Source organism: Numida meleagris, chromosome 4, assembly GCF_002078875.1.
Source record: "Numida meleagris isolate 19003 breed g44 Domestic line chromosome 4, NumMel1.0, whole genome shotgun sequence".
NCBI lineage: Eukaryota > Metazoa > Chordata > Aves > Galliformes > Numididae > Numida > Numida meleagris.
In genome coordinates this window covers 4,430,724-4,445,843 of record NC_034412.1, presented here as the reverse complement: position 1 = coordinate 4,445,843, position 15,120 = coordinate 4,430,724, and the positions used below count along the sequence as shown (strand labels likewise).

Genomic DNA, 15,120 nt, shown 5'->3' with positions numbered 1-15,120 from the left:
ATGAGCATGCCCCAGGGGGTGCGTGTTGACGTGGAAGCCCCTTGTGTCTCAACAGGAGGACAGCAAGCACTTTGGCACTTGAGCTAGAGGTTAGGAGCTCTGTACGTAAGGTTGTGCAGGTATCAGGGGGCACAGCTGCACAGCTATGTGTGTGGGGAAAAAGAAAGCGGATGCTTGGTTTTGCACTCTTATTTCTCAAAGGGAACGTTAATGCAAGTTCAATCCAGATGTTGTTGGTTGTTCTTCTATACTAGCTTTATTTTTCTTGTGTTTGGTATGTTTCATTAGATGGCTGGGAGAGATCATCTCATTTCCTGCTCTTTCTGAATGATCTCCATATAACTCATCTTTAATCCCTTCTCCACTTCCCTGAGCATCCTTCTTGAGCACTTTGCTGCTCTTTATTCCAACTTTATCCAGTCTCTCCTGATGCAGTTCAAGCCCATTGCTTTCCTCTGTAGCAAACAGGAGGGAATTTACTCCTTTGCCTCTGCAGATACCTTTTCTGTGTTTGAAGCCTGTGATGGTTCCCTCCAGCTCCCTCTTCTCTCGGCTATAGCAGCCAGCTCTCGCTCAGGTCCAGGGGTTTCTATCACAGAGTGCATGGTGCTGAAATTTGGGAATTTGGGGCTACAGAAACCTTCCATTCACTCACAGCGTGGTCTCAAAATTGACATAGCCTCGTTGTCCTCAATTTCCTTTTTTCTGAAAGTGGGACCATCATGTTATTTTCTCATTCTTTGGTGGCGTTGAAGTGCTAAGGGTAGGAAGGAGGTGCGAACTCTTTGCATGAAAAGTGCTGGAGAAGCATGGTGCACTGTCGTGTGATGTCAGGTCTTATGTTGTGATGTGAGCAAGGATGTGCTAAAGAGTGCATTCATACTGATGGCAAACAACTGATGGTGTGTGTGGCTCTCAAATGCAAAGAAAGTGGTGTGTCAGCAACACCTTCATACCAGCTGTCACATGGCAATCCAGGAGCTTTGTCATTTGCTTACGGTTTCGTCTGAACTATGTGGAAGCTGCTCGTCTGTTACTAATGTGAAATACTACAGGCATGGTGGGAGCTCACCGCCTGTGACATCCGCTCTGAAGCAATCCTAAAATTTCATGCTTGAGAGTCAATTTCCAGCACAAAAATAAACTTGGCCACTCCCAGCACTCCGTATCTCTGGGAGCTGGGTCCCGTGCAGGGGACTGACGATGTTTCCACACAGAAGAGCTTCATTAAACAGCCTGTTAATCTCTCAAGTGGGCTGATATCAAACCCACACTGTGAATTGCTCCTCCAGACAATTTGTCGTAATGTTACTGTTCGAATCAGCCTTGTGTGGTTCCAGCAGAAAACCAAGGCATGGCAGAGCGGGGTCACTGTGTCCTTACCGTGAGCACGTCTGCCCTGAGTCAGGTTCAGCCAGGTGTTGGTTGGCTGGAAGAGAGCTCCAGGTGCCTCGCTCAGCATCAGCCACTGATAGGGAGCACTTTGCTGCAGCGGGCCGTGCCACAAGCAACAGCCTGTTCAGTAACGAGGGAACCGAAGCCTGAACGCTCATCAGCGTCAGCTTGAGTGGCAGAGGCTCCCTCATTAATGCTGGTGTATCGCCAGCTGCAAAGCGGCTTTCTGGAAGGAGGACCGCAACCAGGTCTGCCTGTCACTGCAAGAATTATTCTTGCTTCCCGAAATCTCATCTGAAAATGACAGCGTATGTTCCTTGCCAGAGTGGTAACAGCCTCAGGATGACGCTGGGACCTGTAATTATTTTCTGCCTCTCTCTCTGCTGCCTTCAGGGCTAAATCATGGGCTAGGGCTACATCTTCACCTGAATGATGGTGGAAAGCTGCTAGGTGGAGCTGGGCTATGTAACTCAGACCTGGTAACCTGAAGAGCCAAAGCAACCCTGCACGACGCTTCTGGTCTGGTGTTCAAAGCAGCTGGCCAAAAGCCACCCTGTGTTTGTGAGAATTGTCCTCTCGTGGGCTGGGTACCCCCATGCATCGCTCCTCTTTTAGGAGTCGAGATGGCAGTAGTGGGGGTAATCCATCAACCTGACTTCATGCTGTATTCCTGGATTTCTGACCACAGAAATGATTTCTCCAGATGCTTAAGTGGATCTATTTTCCAATTTTTCTTCTTGTGCTATGGAAAGGCTTACCCTGTCTAGAAATAATACTGAATTGGAAGATTTTTCATCCAATTTAGCTAAGGAGATGTATGTCACTAATGCTTTTCCATTCTATCCTCAGACCAACAGGAATTCCTGGAAGCAGTGAGCCGTACAACCTGGGAATGGTGACAACCCACGGTCTGGAGACTTCCCATGCAGATACGTTTAGCAATATTTCAAGGGAAGGGACTTTAATGGTGAGGGAGGTAAGTTGCAAAACAAAGATTTCCATGGAGCATCTTCAGGAGGTTTTGCCCATGTAAGCACAACAACTCACAGTGCTGTGTGTCCGGAACACAAAATGACTGAGTAAATTGTGCTCGTTAGTGCTCTCCTAATGCAATTTACACTCAGCAAATGTGACAAGTGCAAATGTTTCTCAGAACTACAAACAGCAGTGAATAGTAATGCTGGAGCACAATGGGGTGACTGCTCACGTAAACAACTCTACTGTAGTCCCAGAATAACTGCAAGCAACAGAAGTTATCTTCGGTATAGAGCGCTTCTTTGGAGTCCGGCCCGCAGCTCCCCCAGGGCTTTGCAACCTTTCCCACCATACAGCTGTCGGAGGCGTTCAGCAGATGTGGTGTTTTGGAGGCTTGATGTGGGGCTGCAGGCAGCCGGTGCTGCTCAGGAGGACTGAGCCAGTTGGCTGGAAGGCTGAGTGCAGCTTCCGTCAAACCCAGACACTGCACGCACCGCTGCCGCTGCTGCTTTCCCAGTCAAAAATCCTGGTCCCGTGCCTTTGCCAAATTCTCAGAGACCAAATCTCCCTGTTGTCCCAACCTTCCCAGCTCCCAGGGAGCACGGTGCTAACAAAGCAATGCAGCTAGGGCATTTCTCATCAGTGGTACTGAAAAAAGAGGCAGGGGAAGGTATGTTCTGTTGGTTGTCGAAGACCTTCCCCAGCGTTTCTTCATTTTGACTTATAACACGCTGGTGATGCCATTGGAAACACAGGCAGGTAGCAGGTCATTACAAGAAAGAAAAGAAGGTTTCTGAAGAAGGTAGAGTGTTTGTTGCAGGTTTATTGCTGTTCAGAAATGCACAGCTCACCTGATCCCTCACTGCCATTTACCTGTTCCGAGCAGAGACCCCTGAAGCTTGGTCGGCCCTGTGCACATCCTTGTAGCAGCAACAGTGAGGAGGCTGAGTAAGAAAACAAGCCAGGCATTTCTGAAATGAGCTTGCATTGCATTGCTGCCATAAGCCATGTGCCAAACAAGTCGGACAGAACGAGAGTCTCAGGACGGTTTAAAAGCCACAGGAAAGAGAAGCAGGGGGGAAATCTCTTTGGGAGGAGAGAATGTTACAAGAAACCCAGACCGTGGTGTTGTGCAGGATGCTCACTCTGTGCTTCTGACCACGGCTGTCGCAGCCAGAGGAAGGGCTCGCTGACCTCTGGGGGCTTCAGGCAAAGGCTTGCGTGCCACTCTGCACAGGTGGGATGGCGAGGTGCTTGGAGGATGGGGTAATAGTTGATGGATTAATGTTGCCAGAGTAGACAGATAAGTTGCTGAGCCTGTTCCAGAGGAATTTTTTCACTAATCCCTGTAGGTGGAGAATTCTCTAACAGTCTCATTGTACCTGGGTTCATCAGAATGGCGAGTACCTCGAAACAGTGGGCAGGGAAGGGAGAAGTTTCCTAGCACCTGCCTCACATAAGGTTGAGATTGAAAGAAGGAGGAGTGGAATGGCTGAGTGCTTGCTTGACGTGGGCAGCTGTACTCAGTATTCACCTGAGAACACCCCTGGAGGTTTTCTCTGCAGGCAGGTGACTCCTTTTGATGTTGCGGAGAACTTTGTGCACAGGGCAGGATGTGAGTAGCTCTGCCACTGCAGGCAAGGGCAATGCTGTCACTGTTCACTGCTGTTTTGGGTCACAGAAACATGCAATGGGGACTCTGTTGGCATTTGCGGTCAGGCTACTCGCCGCCGTAGCAGTGAAAAGCCATTAAAGCTCACGCTGATCAAGGGGACAGATTCTGTTGTCACTGTGGCTAGTGGCAGCGTGGGAGGAGAGCTTGGCCACAGGGCAGCCATGGGGCTTGCACCCATGGTGGCAAGAGCAGAATCTGCCTTATGTTCCTTTTCTCAAAACGACGATGATCAGGCTTCTCCTTTTGCTGTAATGTGGCTAATTACTCTGTATTGACTTTGTCATTAACCCTGTCTTTATTTCTCCTGGGGCGGGTTTGCTGCTTGCCAGATTGCATGGGGATGGAGACAGCAGAGAGGGTCCTTGTCCTGTTCTCCCTCAGGGAACTGGTGACTGCAAACAACTTGGTTTTGTTGTTTTCTCTTCTTTTTCTCTTTTTTTTTCTCCCCCCTTCTGTTTCTTCCTCATGCCTTGTGTTTCTGCAGACCTCTGGTGAAAAAAAGCGTTCTGGCCACGCAGCCAGCAATGGCTTTGCAGGCCACATCAATCTCCCTGATCTGGTGCAGCAAAGCCACTCGCCTGCGGGCACGCCGACCGAGGCCCTGGGGCGAGTCTCCACGCATGCGCAAGACATGGACTCGGTGCCTGAAGTAGGTGGTGGGGGGCTTTCCTTCTCCTCTGCATTGCTTGCATCACTTAGTATTAACATCTCTGCCCCATAAGGGGCCTTTCTGCTTCCTTCCCTCGCTTCCTTTGCTCTTCTCTCTCTTTATTTCCAGTCTGTGTGGGTGAGCGTAGGGGAAACGAAGGTGGATCTGGTGGGTAATTGGTGTATGGGTTTGTGCCCGATGGTAGAGATGTACGTTAGGCCTTATCTCAAGCCCAGCAGCTGAAGTTTTGGTGATGATGGCTTGAATGCTGCAAACTGATGTGGAAGTCCCCATCTTCTGGTACCTGAGAATATGAGAGCCAGTGGTGCCATTGACTTGAAGCGGGCCCAGCTTCTGCTTGTGCAATCTCTGAGACTTAATGCGGTCTGAAAGGTTAACAAAAAACAAAGCCAATGTGGCACACCTTTCACTTTGACCATGACTGTTTCCCATCACAGTGAAGTACGATTCCCTGGCAGCTTTTTCGCAGGGACATGACTGAGCATGAAGATCATTTAAGGTATAAAAAATCCTGAAAAGTACAAGATGTTACGTGTAAGACAAGGAGACTAGTGTGTCGTGCTGCCACCAGCAGCCCTGGGAAAAAGTCTCATATTTCTGTTTCCCTATGAAAAATCAACCCTTTTGGTGTTAAACAAGCCATCTTATTTTTGTTTTGTTGGCTATACATTAGTAGTTCTGTCATCCTCTGTCATAGAGATGATGTGCTCATTTGATGGTTCGCTTTTAGTGGCAGTATAAAAATACAGATTGCTTGGAATTGTGCATTGATAAAATGCAAGAACAGACGGTGCCTGACTTGACCTCCAGGTTTTATCCATTTCCTTATTGCCTTCAAAAGCAGCAATGAGACAGCTGGTCCTGAAGTAACACCTTCCAGAGTCATCCTGGGACTGCTTAGAGATGAGCAGACAGTCTGCAAAGATAGGCTTTTAATATATTCATTTATGGAATACCAAGCAAGAGGATCTTTTCCATTTCTGAAACGGCATTTTTAGGGCCGACTGAGCAAGGAGTGGGTGTAAGTAAGTGGAAAGTTTTGGGTTCTGTTCTTCCAGGTGACTCACAAAGCTTGCAGGCTGGCAGGCAGCAGCGTAGGCACCTTACTTTGAGGTTATCCCTTATCCTGCTTGTGTGGAGACCCCTACAGCCATGTCTTCATGGGAGGTGTCATGCATGGCTGCTGTCATGCAGGGCTCTGCATCCACATTGCTGATGTCAGCAGTGCTGTACCGTGTCCCAGCAGTGCTGGAGAGTAGTGAAGCTAAAGGGTGGGGTGGTTCCATTTCTGATGGGATGCTCCTATGGCATGGGCAGGAGACCTCCGGGTGAGTCGGCAGATGGGGTTGGCTTGCTCTCCATGGAGCACAAATGAATGAGCTAGGGCTCTCTGCTTCAGCCCACCTCAGAGCTGAAGCTGAAGCCAAAGCCCTGCTCATAGTGCCCAGCCATATGAACAGTGCAGATAGGATGCACTGACAGACACGCTGGGCTGCACTGAAGGCTCATGGGTGGGAACTGTGAGAAGGCCACGTGGAATGACCTCAGGTCTATTGGGATAGCTGCTGGTGGGCTGCACACAGAGCCGTGAAACCCTCCAGAGATCCCTGAGTGCGGGGACTGTGAGGAAGGTGTGGGACAGCTGTCAGGAGTGGGTCAGAAAGGACCAGCACCATCTCACCCTGCAGCTTGGTGCTGTCTCCATAAGCCAAAACAGAGGTTTATAATCAGTTGAACAGGACCTGAAGGAAGATGAGGACTTAGTATTTAACTAACAGGCTTGGAAGTTCTTAAAATGCCACCTCCTTAGGAGAAGAACAGCTGAATCTGAGCAAAGAAGGAGGAACTGCTTGGGGGACTGGAAGGAGGGAATTCTTCATAGTTCACTTGTATGAAAGCACCTGGCTCTCAGCTGGAAAGCATCTCTGTAAATGCTGATTTTTTTTGCCTCTTTGAGTTGTGGGTGCTTCATGGAAAAGACACCCAGCAGAGGAAAAAAAATGTGTGTTTATTGGATATGAAGGGAGCACAGAGTAGCAAGTATATCTTGGATGTACACATAAGTATTTGGGCCATGCAGTATATGTCAATCTGATATCTGTTCCCGCAGCCTTCTCTGCCTCAGGCTGCAAGCTCCTTACATGGGTCTCCATTACCATTTTCTTTTTGGAAATCGTCTTGTTTCTATGGCAACACAGGGCTGTCGCCAGGCCGTGGGAATGTGGATGGGGAGGGAAGCGGCAGGCGCAGTGCAGAGCTGCTGGCTCGCCCACAGCGTGCTCAGTGCTACTGGGGAAGGGCTGGGGGCACTTCTGGGGCACGTGCCCCTCGTGAAGCCTCTGCCAGGAGTGGGGGTGTTTCCCTTCCTTCTTGGGGGACCCGGTGGCTTGGAGGCTGAGCAAGGCGTGTTTCCAGTAAGGGCAATGTCCCAAGGAATCAGAACGTGAACAGTCCTGCTGCTGCCGCAGGAAGATTTGATTTTTGCTGCCGTTACAGCTCTGAATGTAGGTCACAAATAAAGAACACCCTGGATAAATACTGTAATAAGAGGAATAAGCTGCTCAACGAGGTGGAAAATCATGGCATTGTGACTCCCAAGTAAGGATGTCATTTTGCTTGGGAGAAAGCTCAGCCCCGTTTTCTGCCTTAACAAAGCAATGGTTTTAAAAAGAAAGCAGTGTGGTGCTGTGGTTTGTTCCTGTCCTGATCCCCTTGGCAGAGTATTGGCTCCAGCATTCCCTACAATATGTTCAGGTTCAGTTTTCCTGACTTAGAAATGCCCTTTTCTGCAGCCTCACCTGAAATGCTGTAGACATTTTAAAATACTTTCTTGGAACTGCAGGTAACGCATTCCTGCCATACAAGTGACAGGTGGTGGAGAGCAGAGCTGGGGAGGATGGAGCATTGTGGGACGTGCTGCCTTCTCACATCTGCGCTCCCTGCCCTGTGCTGGAGGAGCACTGCAGTGGGGTTTTCCCCAGAGCTGGTTGGGGCAGTCACGTTCATGGGAGAAACAACCCCTTGCCATTGACATCCCAGCCTGGGCTTGAAGGCAGGTGTGCTGTGTGCAGAGAAATTGTGTAGCCCTGCATTCACTTTTGCCTCTGACACTGCGGCTTCTCCGCTAACCGGTCTGGCTGTGCTATGCTTCAACCTGAGAGCCGAGCCCGCAGCACCGGGCACTGCTCCCCGTGCCTGCACTTCTTGTTTGCTGCTGCTCCAGAGGCATTCACAAATCCAGTGGAATGTTGTCCGTGATCGCTTCTGGGGGAGGAGGAGTAAGTGTTCATAAAGGGCTCACAAAGGGCGCTGCAGGGGCAGGCACTGTGCGCTCACTGCGAAGCCGCACGCACCGCATGGTTGTGTTATTTCTATGCTCTGAGCTCTCTCTTTGCTCTTTATTTTGCAGTATGGAATGGGAAGTAGCACCAAAGCCTCTTTCACCCCCTTTGTGGACACCAGAGTGTATCAGACCTCGCCTACTGATGAAGATGAAGATGAGGATGAGGAGTCATCTGCTACTGGTAGGAGGCAGTGTGGCCATTTTAGGAGGGGAGGGTCTTGCGGAAACCACATTGTGGAGCCTGAGTGCCCCCCTTGAACCTCTCAGATTTCACTTACTGTTGTTTGTGTTTGTACCCTTGTGTTCTCCAATTTCCATCCAATTCCTTCTCCCTCATCACCAGTGAAATACCCCCAGAAAGAGAGAAGACATGGGATAGCAGAAGCCCACCCATCCCTGTCTGACTGGGCGTCTGGGAGAATTGTTCCTGGCAGAGCCAGGAGGTGGCAATCACTCCAAAAAGCTTGCAGTTGCATAGAACTCATTGAAAATAGATGCGTGTGGACAGGGTTAGGGTTGGTCATCCCTATGGGCAGTGCTGGAGGTCTGGGGTCATCGCCTGTTACCGCTTTGGTGTTGCTTCCAACCCATGAGAAAATACTGATGTTGCAGCTTGTAACAGAGTGATGGCACCCCTATCAGAAAACAAATAAGCAAGGGTTTGCTTCCAGGATTAAATAACACCTCACCGTCCTGTTGTTTCCTTGCAAGCACTGTTCACCAGCGAGCTGCTCAGACAGGAGCAGGCCAAGCTGAACGAAGCCAGGAAGATCTCCGTGGTGAACGTGAACCCCACCAACATCCGCCCCCACAGTGACACCCCGGAGATAAGGAAATACAAGAAGCGCTTCAACTCGGAGATACTGTGTGCTGCTTTGTGGGGTGAGCTCCTGGTCACATCGTCCCCTCAGCAGAGCTTTCTGGCAGTGCTACCCCAAGGCTTCATGGCAGAACCAAGTTCCTGCCTCTGGTTGTCCCGCTGTGGTTGTCTCCGTCTTGTGCAAGGCTTATGCCAGCTCTGTCCCTGACTCTTTGGTATAAGAGTGATGCTTCTTGTCTGTTAGTTACGACCGTCACTTGGAGATAGCAAAGAATGAGCTTGGGCTGTAATCCTCTGGTGGGCAGCAGCCACGGCTCCTGTTGCCCATTGGTCTCTCTGTTTCAGGTGTAAATCTTCTGGTGGGCACAGAAAATGGCCTGATGCTGCTGGACCGAAGCGGGCAAGGGAAGGTCTACAACCTAATCAACAGACGGCGGTTCCAGCAGATGGACGTACTCGAGGGCTTGAATGTCCTTGTGACAATATCAGGTACACCTCTCACCCCATCGCTGACCTCCTCGTTCCAGATGTGGGAAATGCGGGTGTGGGAATCAGTCTGGGAGTCCTGCAGAGGATGGTCGTTCATCAAATCCAGGAAGCTTTTCAGCTGCCTAATTATTTCTGTTAAACTTTCTGTGCATTTGGAATTAATGTTGTACAAAGGGGGAGAGAGGAAGAGAACCCAGTGAGTTTAGTGGTTGGGTAACCCCCGAGATGCAGGAGGGCTCATGGCCCTGCGGTGCTTGGTTCTCTGTGAGCACTGATTTGTACAAGATGTGGCAAGAGAGAGCCCAGCTCTTACCTCATCTGCCTGCAGTGTGGGGGGCAAAAGCCTGGCCTCTACTTTGTGTAGGTTTTTTTCGCAAGAAAAAACGTGCAAACCCAACTGTATTACTATTTTCAATTTCATTGTGAATAGAACTTTACTTTTCTCTTCCTTGAGGGAAAATAAACGTTGGAATCTCGGGGTTTCCCTTGCAAACCCAGCATGGCTGCGTGGCACAGAGCTGGAGCCTGGGGTCGTTCCTGGGGCTGCGTGCTGCTCTGTTACCTCTCGCTCCCTCTTACGGCCGAGTTTCCTTTGCCAACAGGAAAGAAGAACAAGCTGCGAGTGTACTATCTCTCCTGGCTGAGAAACAGGATTTTACACAACGACCCCGAAGTAGAGAAGAAGCAGGGCTGGATCACGGTCGGGGACCTGGAAGGCTGCATCCACTACAAAGTCGGTGAGTGGCTGGGGCCACCGCCCTGCGGGTGGCTTCGGTGGAAAAACACGTGGAGGAATTTGTTGTGCCCAGCACAGCCATGAAATGAGCAGCCCGGAGGTTTAGCAGCGAGAAGGGGCCGTGTGCCCATAGCCCTGAGCCTGGAGGGGGTGATGCTGGCTGAACTGCACAGGGCTGCTCGCCTGCTCCACGGTGCTGGGAGTGCCTCCATCGCAGCCTACGTGATAAAATGCCTGGGTAAATGACTTCCAGTTTATCAGATCGATCATGTGCTGCCTAAGTTACAGGCAAAAGATACGTGGAATCTTTGGGGATTTTTATTCTGCAGTCCTAGCTCTGATTGGATGATTTCTCTTAGAAGTGCAGGTAGGCTACAGCCAGAAATAATTTTTCTATTCATCTGTATGTGTTAGGTGGACGCTACTACATGAGAACCAGCAGAGAGATAGCCTTAGCAGCTCTTTTTAGAGATAAATTGTTCCATCTTGAAGCAAAAAAAAAAAAAAAAATGTTTTAAACATCTTTTATTTTACTTTTAGTGAAATACGAAAGAATCAAGTTCCTGGTGATTGCCTTAAAGAATGCTGTCGAGATCTATGCTTGGGCTCCTAAACCATATCACAAGTTTATGGCATTTAAGGTATGTGTACCTTGTTACCAGAATACGCTCTGTAATTGTAAATACATGAGGTTTCTGTACTGTGTGGAGTAGGAAAGTGCTTTGCTTACACAGTCCAGCTCCTCGGAGGGCGCATCCTCCTGAGGGCCAATGAAGATAAGCACCTGCAGGGTTTCCTTTCAGACTCGCTGCACGGTGCCAGGGCTTCCAGACCTCAAGGACACAAACAAAACCACTCCTCAAAAACGTTATCGTCACCGTGCGTCCCCTGGCAGAAATGTTCTGAAGCCCGTGGCTGTAGGGATGTGATATGTGCTGTGTATGGCTACCAGTGAAGCATTCACACTGCTTATCCTGGGAGGCTCCGCTGCAGGAGTTTGCAGAAAGCTCACCAAATGTCCTGTCATCAAACTGAGTGGAGCTTTTAGGGTTTTTTTATAAGCACCTTGTGTGCTTGCTTTGACCTCTGACTAATTTTTCACAGGGAGTGAAATCAGGCTGGCATTATTTTCCATTTTTATTTTGCGTGGTCCTCCTCCCTTCTGCAGCGTGGATTCTGTATCAAGAAAGTGCAGGAGAGAGAGACCTGCTCTTTTTCTCTCCCTTTTCATCTACCCCAGTTTCCTTCAGCGAGACCTTTCTCCTACATAACCTGCCAGCGCCTGCGTTGTACTTAGTACTTTAAAGCACTGCTTGTTCTAAGCTCTGTGCAGCAGCAAGTCACAAGGGGCAGCGCCTTCTGGAGGCTTTCATGCTGAGTAATCTCATTTTGAATCCTTCCAGCACAAATGGGCTTATTTGGTATTAGGTCACATTTGCTTTCTCTGAACAAAAGCCAGAATAAATGGGCTGGGTGACGCGAAGAGCTGAGCAGCGTTAGCGGAGCCTTTCCCATCCGGGTGCTGAGAATCCTCAGCTTGCCTTGTAGGCAGGGATCTGCTCAGAAGTTGGAAGCACAGCTCGCTGATTTCCTTGTCAGGAGTCAGAGAGGTACTTGCACAGGGAGCAAGGGCTGGCCTTGGGGAGAAGATCTGTGCCTGGCAAGGGGTGAGCACCACTGTGCTGGGAAGGCTGCAGCGGGTGGGTGGTTCCCTCTGCGGCATATGACTGAGGAACAGCAAGAGGAATATAAATAATGGCATGCTTAACAGGAAACGCATTCAAACATCTATGATTTCAAAGCCATACCAGGCTGCTGCCGTGAGGTTTGTTATTTTTTCTGTGGTACTGACTACAAGGATTATAAAAGTCTTTTGCAGATCTCCAGCACAAACCGCTGCTTGTCGATCTCACTGTAGAAGAGGGTCAGAGACTCAAGGTTATCTTTGGATCACACACTGGTTTCCATGTGATTGATGTAGATTCTGGGAACTCTTATGATATCTATATACCATCTCACGTGAGTACACGGTGGAGTGCTGCTCAGAAAGGGGAATATTTCCTCCCTAGAGCTACCTGTAAAACTCTGGGTTTGTTTGCCTAATTTGGGTTGCTGCTCGGTGTTACTGCCAGGTGTCAGCCATCATTCTTTGGGCGTGCGTGTTGTGATCTCTCTATAAGTGCTGACCCTGTTCATCCTTGACGTGCCAGACAGCTTTGGCAGTAGTGTAAACACGGCAGTTTATTCCCTCTCAAGCTTATCTCTAAAAGCCTGTGCCCGTTTGTAGAATGGAATGCGGGTTTTGTTGTTAGTGTGCCTTTGGGTTTTGTTTTTCTAAGGCTTTGCTCCCTTCCCCTTACCACTTCTTCCATTCGATGCAATTCTGACTTTTAGGGTTTATTTTAACTGCAGATTCAGGGCAATATTACTCCTCACGCCATTGTCATCCTGCCTAAAACAGACGGGATGGAGATGCTTGTGTGCTACGAGGATGAAGGTGTTTATGTGAACACCTACGGACGGATAACTAAAGATGTGGTGCTCCAGTGGGGAGAAATGCCTACTTCTGTGGGTAGGTCAACCCTTCCTCTTCATAAAACAGGAATGACATACGGTGCAGACTCAAGGCTGCTGATAGTTATTTGGGATTTTATCAAAGGAGATTTCGCTCAGCCAGATAAGAATGCGGTTGCTAAATTTCTGTAGTTTGGTTCTGCGCAGTAAAAGCAAATGACTTCTTGAAGATGTTAACTGTATTTTTATCCCAAGCATTAACTGTTACACTGGTGGGGTACTGTGTTGACTGGAAGAGGTGCCAGACAGGGAGCTGGGAGAGCCCAGGTTGCTCTCTGACTGAGCTGTTGCTCAGCCCCACGGCTGTGCAGGTGGGTCACTGTCGCAGCTCCTCACCTGCAGAAAGCAGAATTGATTTGTATTCTCTTTAAATGCAGCGACTTCTGGATTAAAAGCGCTATGTAAAGTCTCTTTAGCAGAGCTCTGTAATTCATCTGCATAGACTTTGAATTTCTGCCCATCGTGTACTATCGAGCTCAGCACACACGGTAACACCTACCAAACACTTTGTTTTGACAGCCTACATTCATTCCAATCAAATAATGGGCTGGGGAGAGAAAGCTATTGAAATTCGGTCAGTGGAGACGGGACATTTGGACGGAGTATTTATGCACAAGCGAGCTCAAAGATTAAAGTTTCTATGTGAAAGAAATGATAAGGTAAGTCCACTGCAGAATTCGTAGCCGTGCTTTAAGGTAGAACCGATCAGTTTTAGACTTTTAAGTCTAGTTTGTCTTGGGGTTAATAAGTAATTAAGCTCAAGGTCTTGTTTAATAAACGGTGCCCATAAATCCCATCCCAGTTAATTTTCTTCAGTGGACGAAGATCTCAGCCTGTGGTGGGAAGGTCAACAAGTGCCTCTTCTACTTCAGACTGAGGTCTCCATTGACTTAGCTTGGATTCCTCTCAAGTGTTGCATCTGGCCATGAACTGTTGAGGCCACCAAATAAGCTCTGCAAAAGTTGAGAAATGGTAGCGCTAAGGTTGTGTAAGTAGCCCTGGTTTGAATGGAGGTGTAGAAACATTAACGATGCGTTTTGAGTTTTGTGATCATAAACTGTTTTCTTCGTGGACCCCCATCTTTTTCTGTAGACAACACTGATAAATGCTGTTCTGCAGGGTAGCCGCATGGTAAAGGCAGTTGCACCATAAAGTTTCGTGGCTGTGTAGATGACCCCTGCCTTGGGTGTTGCTTAAGGGTAAAGACGGATAGGGAATGAGGGAAGGAGAATTGTCTGGAGGAGAAGGAAAATTTTCATGGAAGAGAGAGTTGAGTGCTGAGATCTGTTTTCAGCCCTGATTTCTGCTGTATTTCCTGTGGTATGGGGTTTCACCAGGATAAATGAAGACCGTGCAGAAAGGAATTTTTTTTTTGAGGAGCACAGGCACGAAACACATGCAGACACCGATTGCTCTGTCACCAGTAGTAGCTTAATAACGTGCAGTAAATAAGATCGGAGGCTGCAATTAGTTGATTTAGTTGGCCTGCCTGTTGAATGGTTTTAAACTGGGACTCTGCTGAAGCGCTCCCTTAAATATTTGCACGTGATGACTTATTTTTTAAGGCTTCTGCTATGACCCAGTGATGGTGGACACAGACAGGAGGCACATTCTTCGTAGAGAGGCCCAATGCCTCTCTGTGCCTTGAACGTATTGAAGGAAAGTTTGAGTTTTCCCTAATTCAGCGTTCGGAAGTGGCTGAAATAACACAAATAACTTTTGCTGAAGGAAAGCATTTCAAACTCAGGCAGTTAACCACTGTGCTGAGTGTTGACCCAAATGGTTAACGTTTAGCAAGAGACGAATCACGGAAAGGAGTCGTATTAATGTTGCATAATAAACGATGCCGTGGCAGTGACATGATAAACTTGGTATTTGTAGAGTATTCCAAACCTTGCTCTCCGCGGCCGTGATAGCAGCGGAGGTTTTACTGTGTCCACGAGACAGTTAATACATTGCTTTCTATCCTAATAAAAACTACCAATATTCACCGAGTTTTTTTCTGTGTCCCCAAACAGGTATTTTTCGCATCGGTCAGGTCCGGAGGGAGCAGCCAAGTGTTTTTCATGACCCTCAACAGAAACTCCATGATGAACTGGTAACAGAGGAGCCCTTGGCACTTCCCTCCGTGGCGTTATTTCTAATTTAAAGGACATTAAACACGTGGACTAACACTGTAGAGGCAGATGCGGAGGGCCCTGTGGATCACCGCTCCCCACGCTCCCCCCGCCGCCCCGGGGAGGGCTCGGCACGCGCCCCGCGCGCGGCTCGGGATGGGGAATCCGCCTCCTGAGGTCTCCCGATTACGCTGTGTTATAGTGGGTTATGAGGTTTTTTTTTTTTTTTTTTTTTTTTTTTTTTTTTTTTTTTTTTTTTTTTTTTTTGGTGGGGTTTTTTTTTTTTTTCCTTCCCAATTTTACTTTTTCTTCGTCCCCTCCTTTGT

At 48.6% G+C, this 15,120-nt stretch overlaps 1 protein-coding gene across 4 annotated transcripts in view; it reads left to right on the top strand.

Annotated features, from left to right (window-relative positions):
• TNIK (TRAF2 and NCK interacting kinase) overlaps positions 1–15,059 on the top strand; it is a 137,857-nt gene extending 122,798 nt beyond the window's left edge. For 3 of the 4 annotated variants that reach the window (XM_021393643.1, XM_021393641.1, XM_021393644.1), the window contains 11 exons: positions 2,245–2,371; positions 4,530–4,694; positions 8,125–8,239; positions 8,770–8,940; positions 9,224–9,367; positions 9,970–10,104; positions 10,644–10,744; positions 11,973–12,122; positions 12,516–12,675; positions 13,197–13,336; positions 14,696–15,059. In XM_021393643.1, coding sequence (XP_021249318.1) covers positions 2,245–2,371; positions 4,530–4,694; positions 8,125–8,239; positions 8,770–8,940; positions 9,224–9,367; positions 9,970–10,104; positions 10,644–10,744; positions 11,973–12,122; positions 12,516–12,675; positions 13,197–13,336; positions 14,696–14,779 — 1,492 coding nt within the window. In that variant the 3' untranslated portion in view covers positions 14,780–15,059. The remainder of the gene's footprint in view (positions 1–2,244; positions 2,372–4,529; positions 4,695–8,124; positions 8,240–8,769; positions 8,941–9,223; positions 9,368–9,969; positions 10,105–10,643; positions 10,745–11,972; positions 12,123–12,515; positions 12,676–13,196; positions 13,337–14,695) is intronic. The other variant, XM_021393642.1, reaches the window with a different exon arrangement.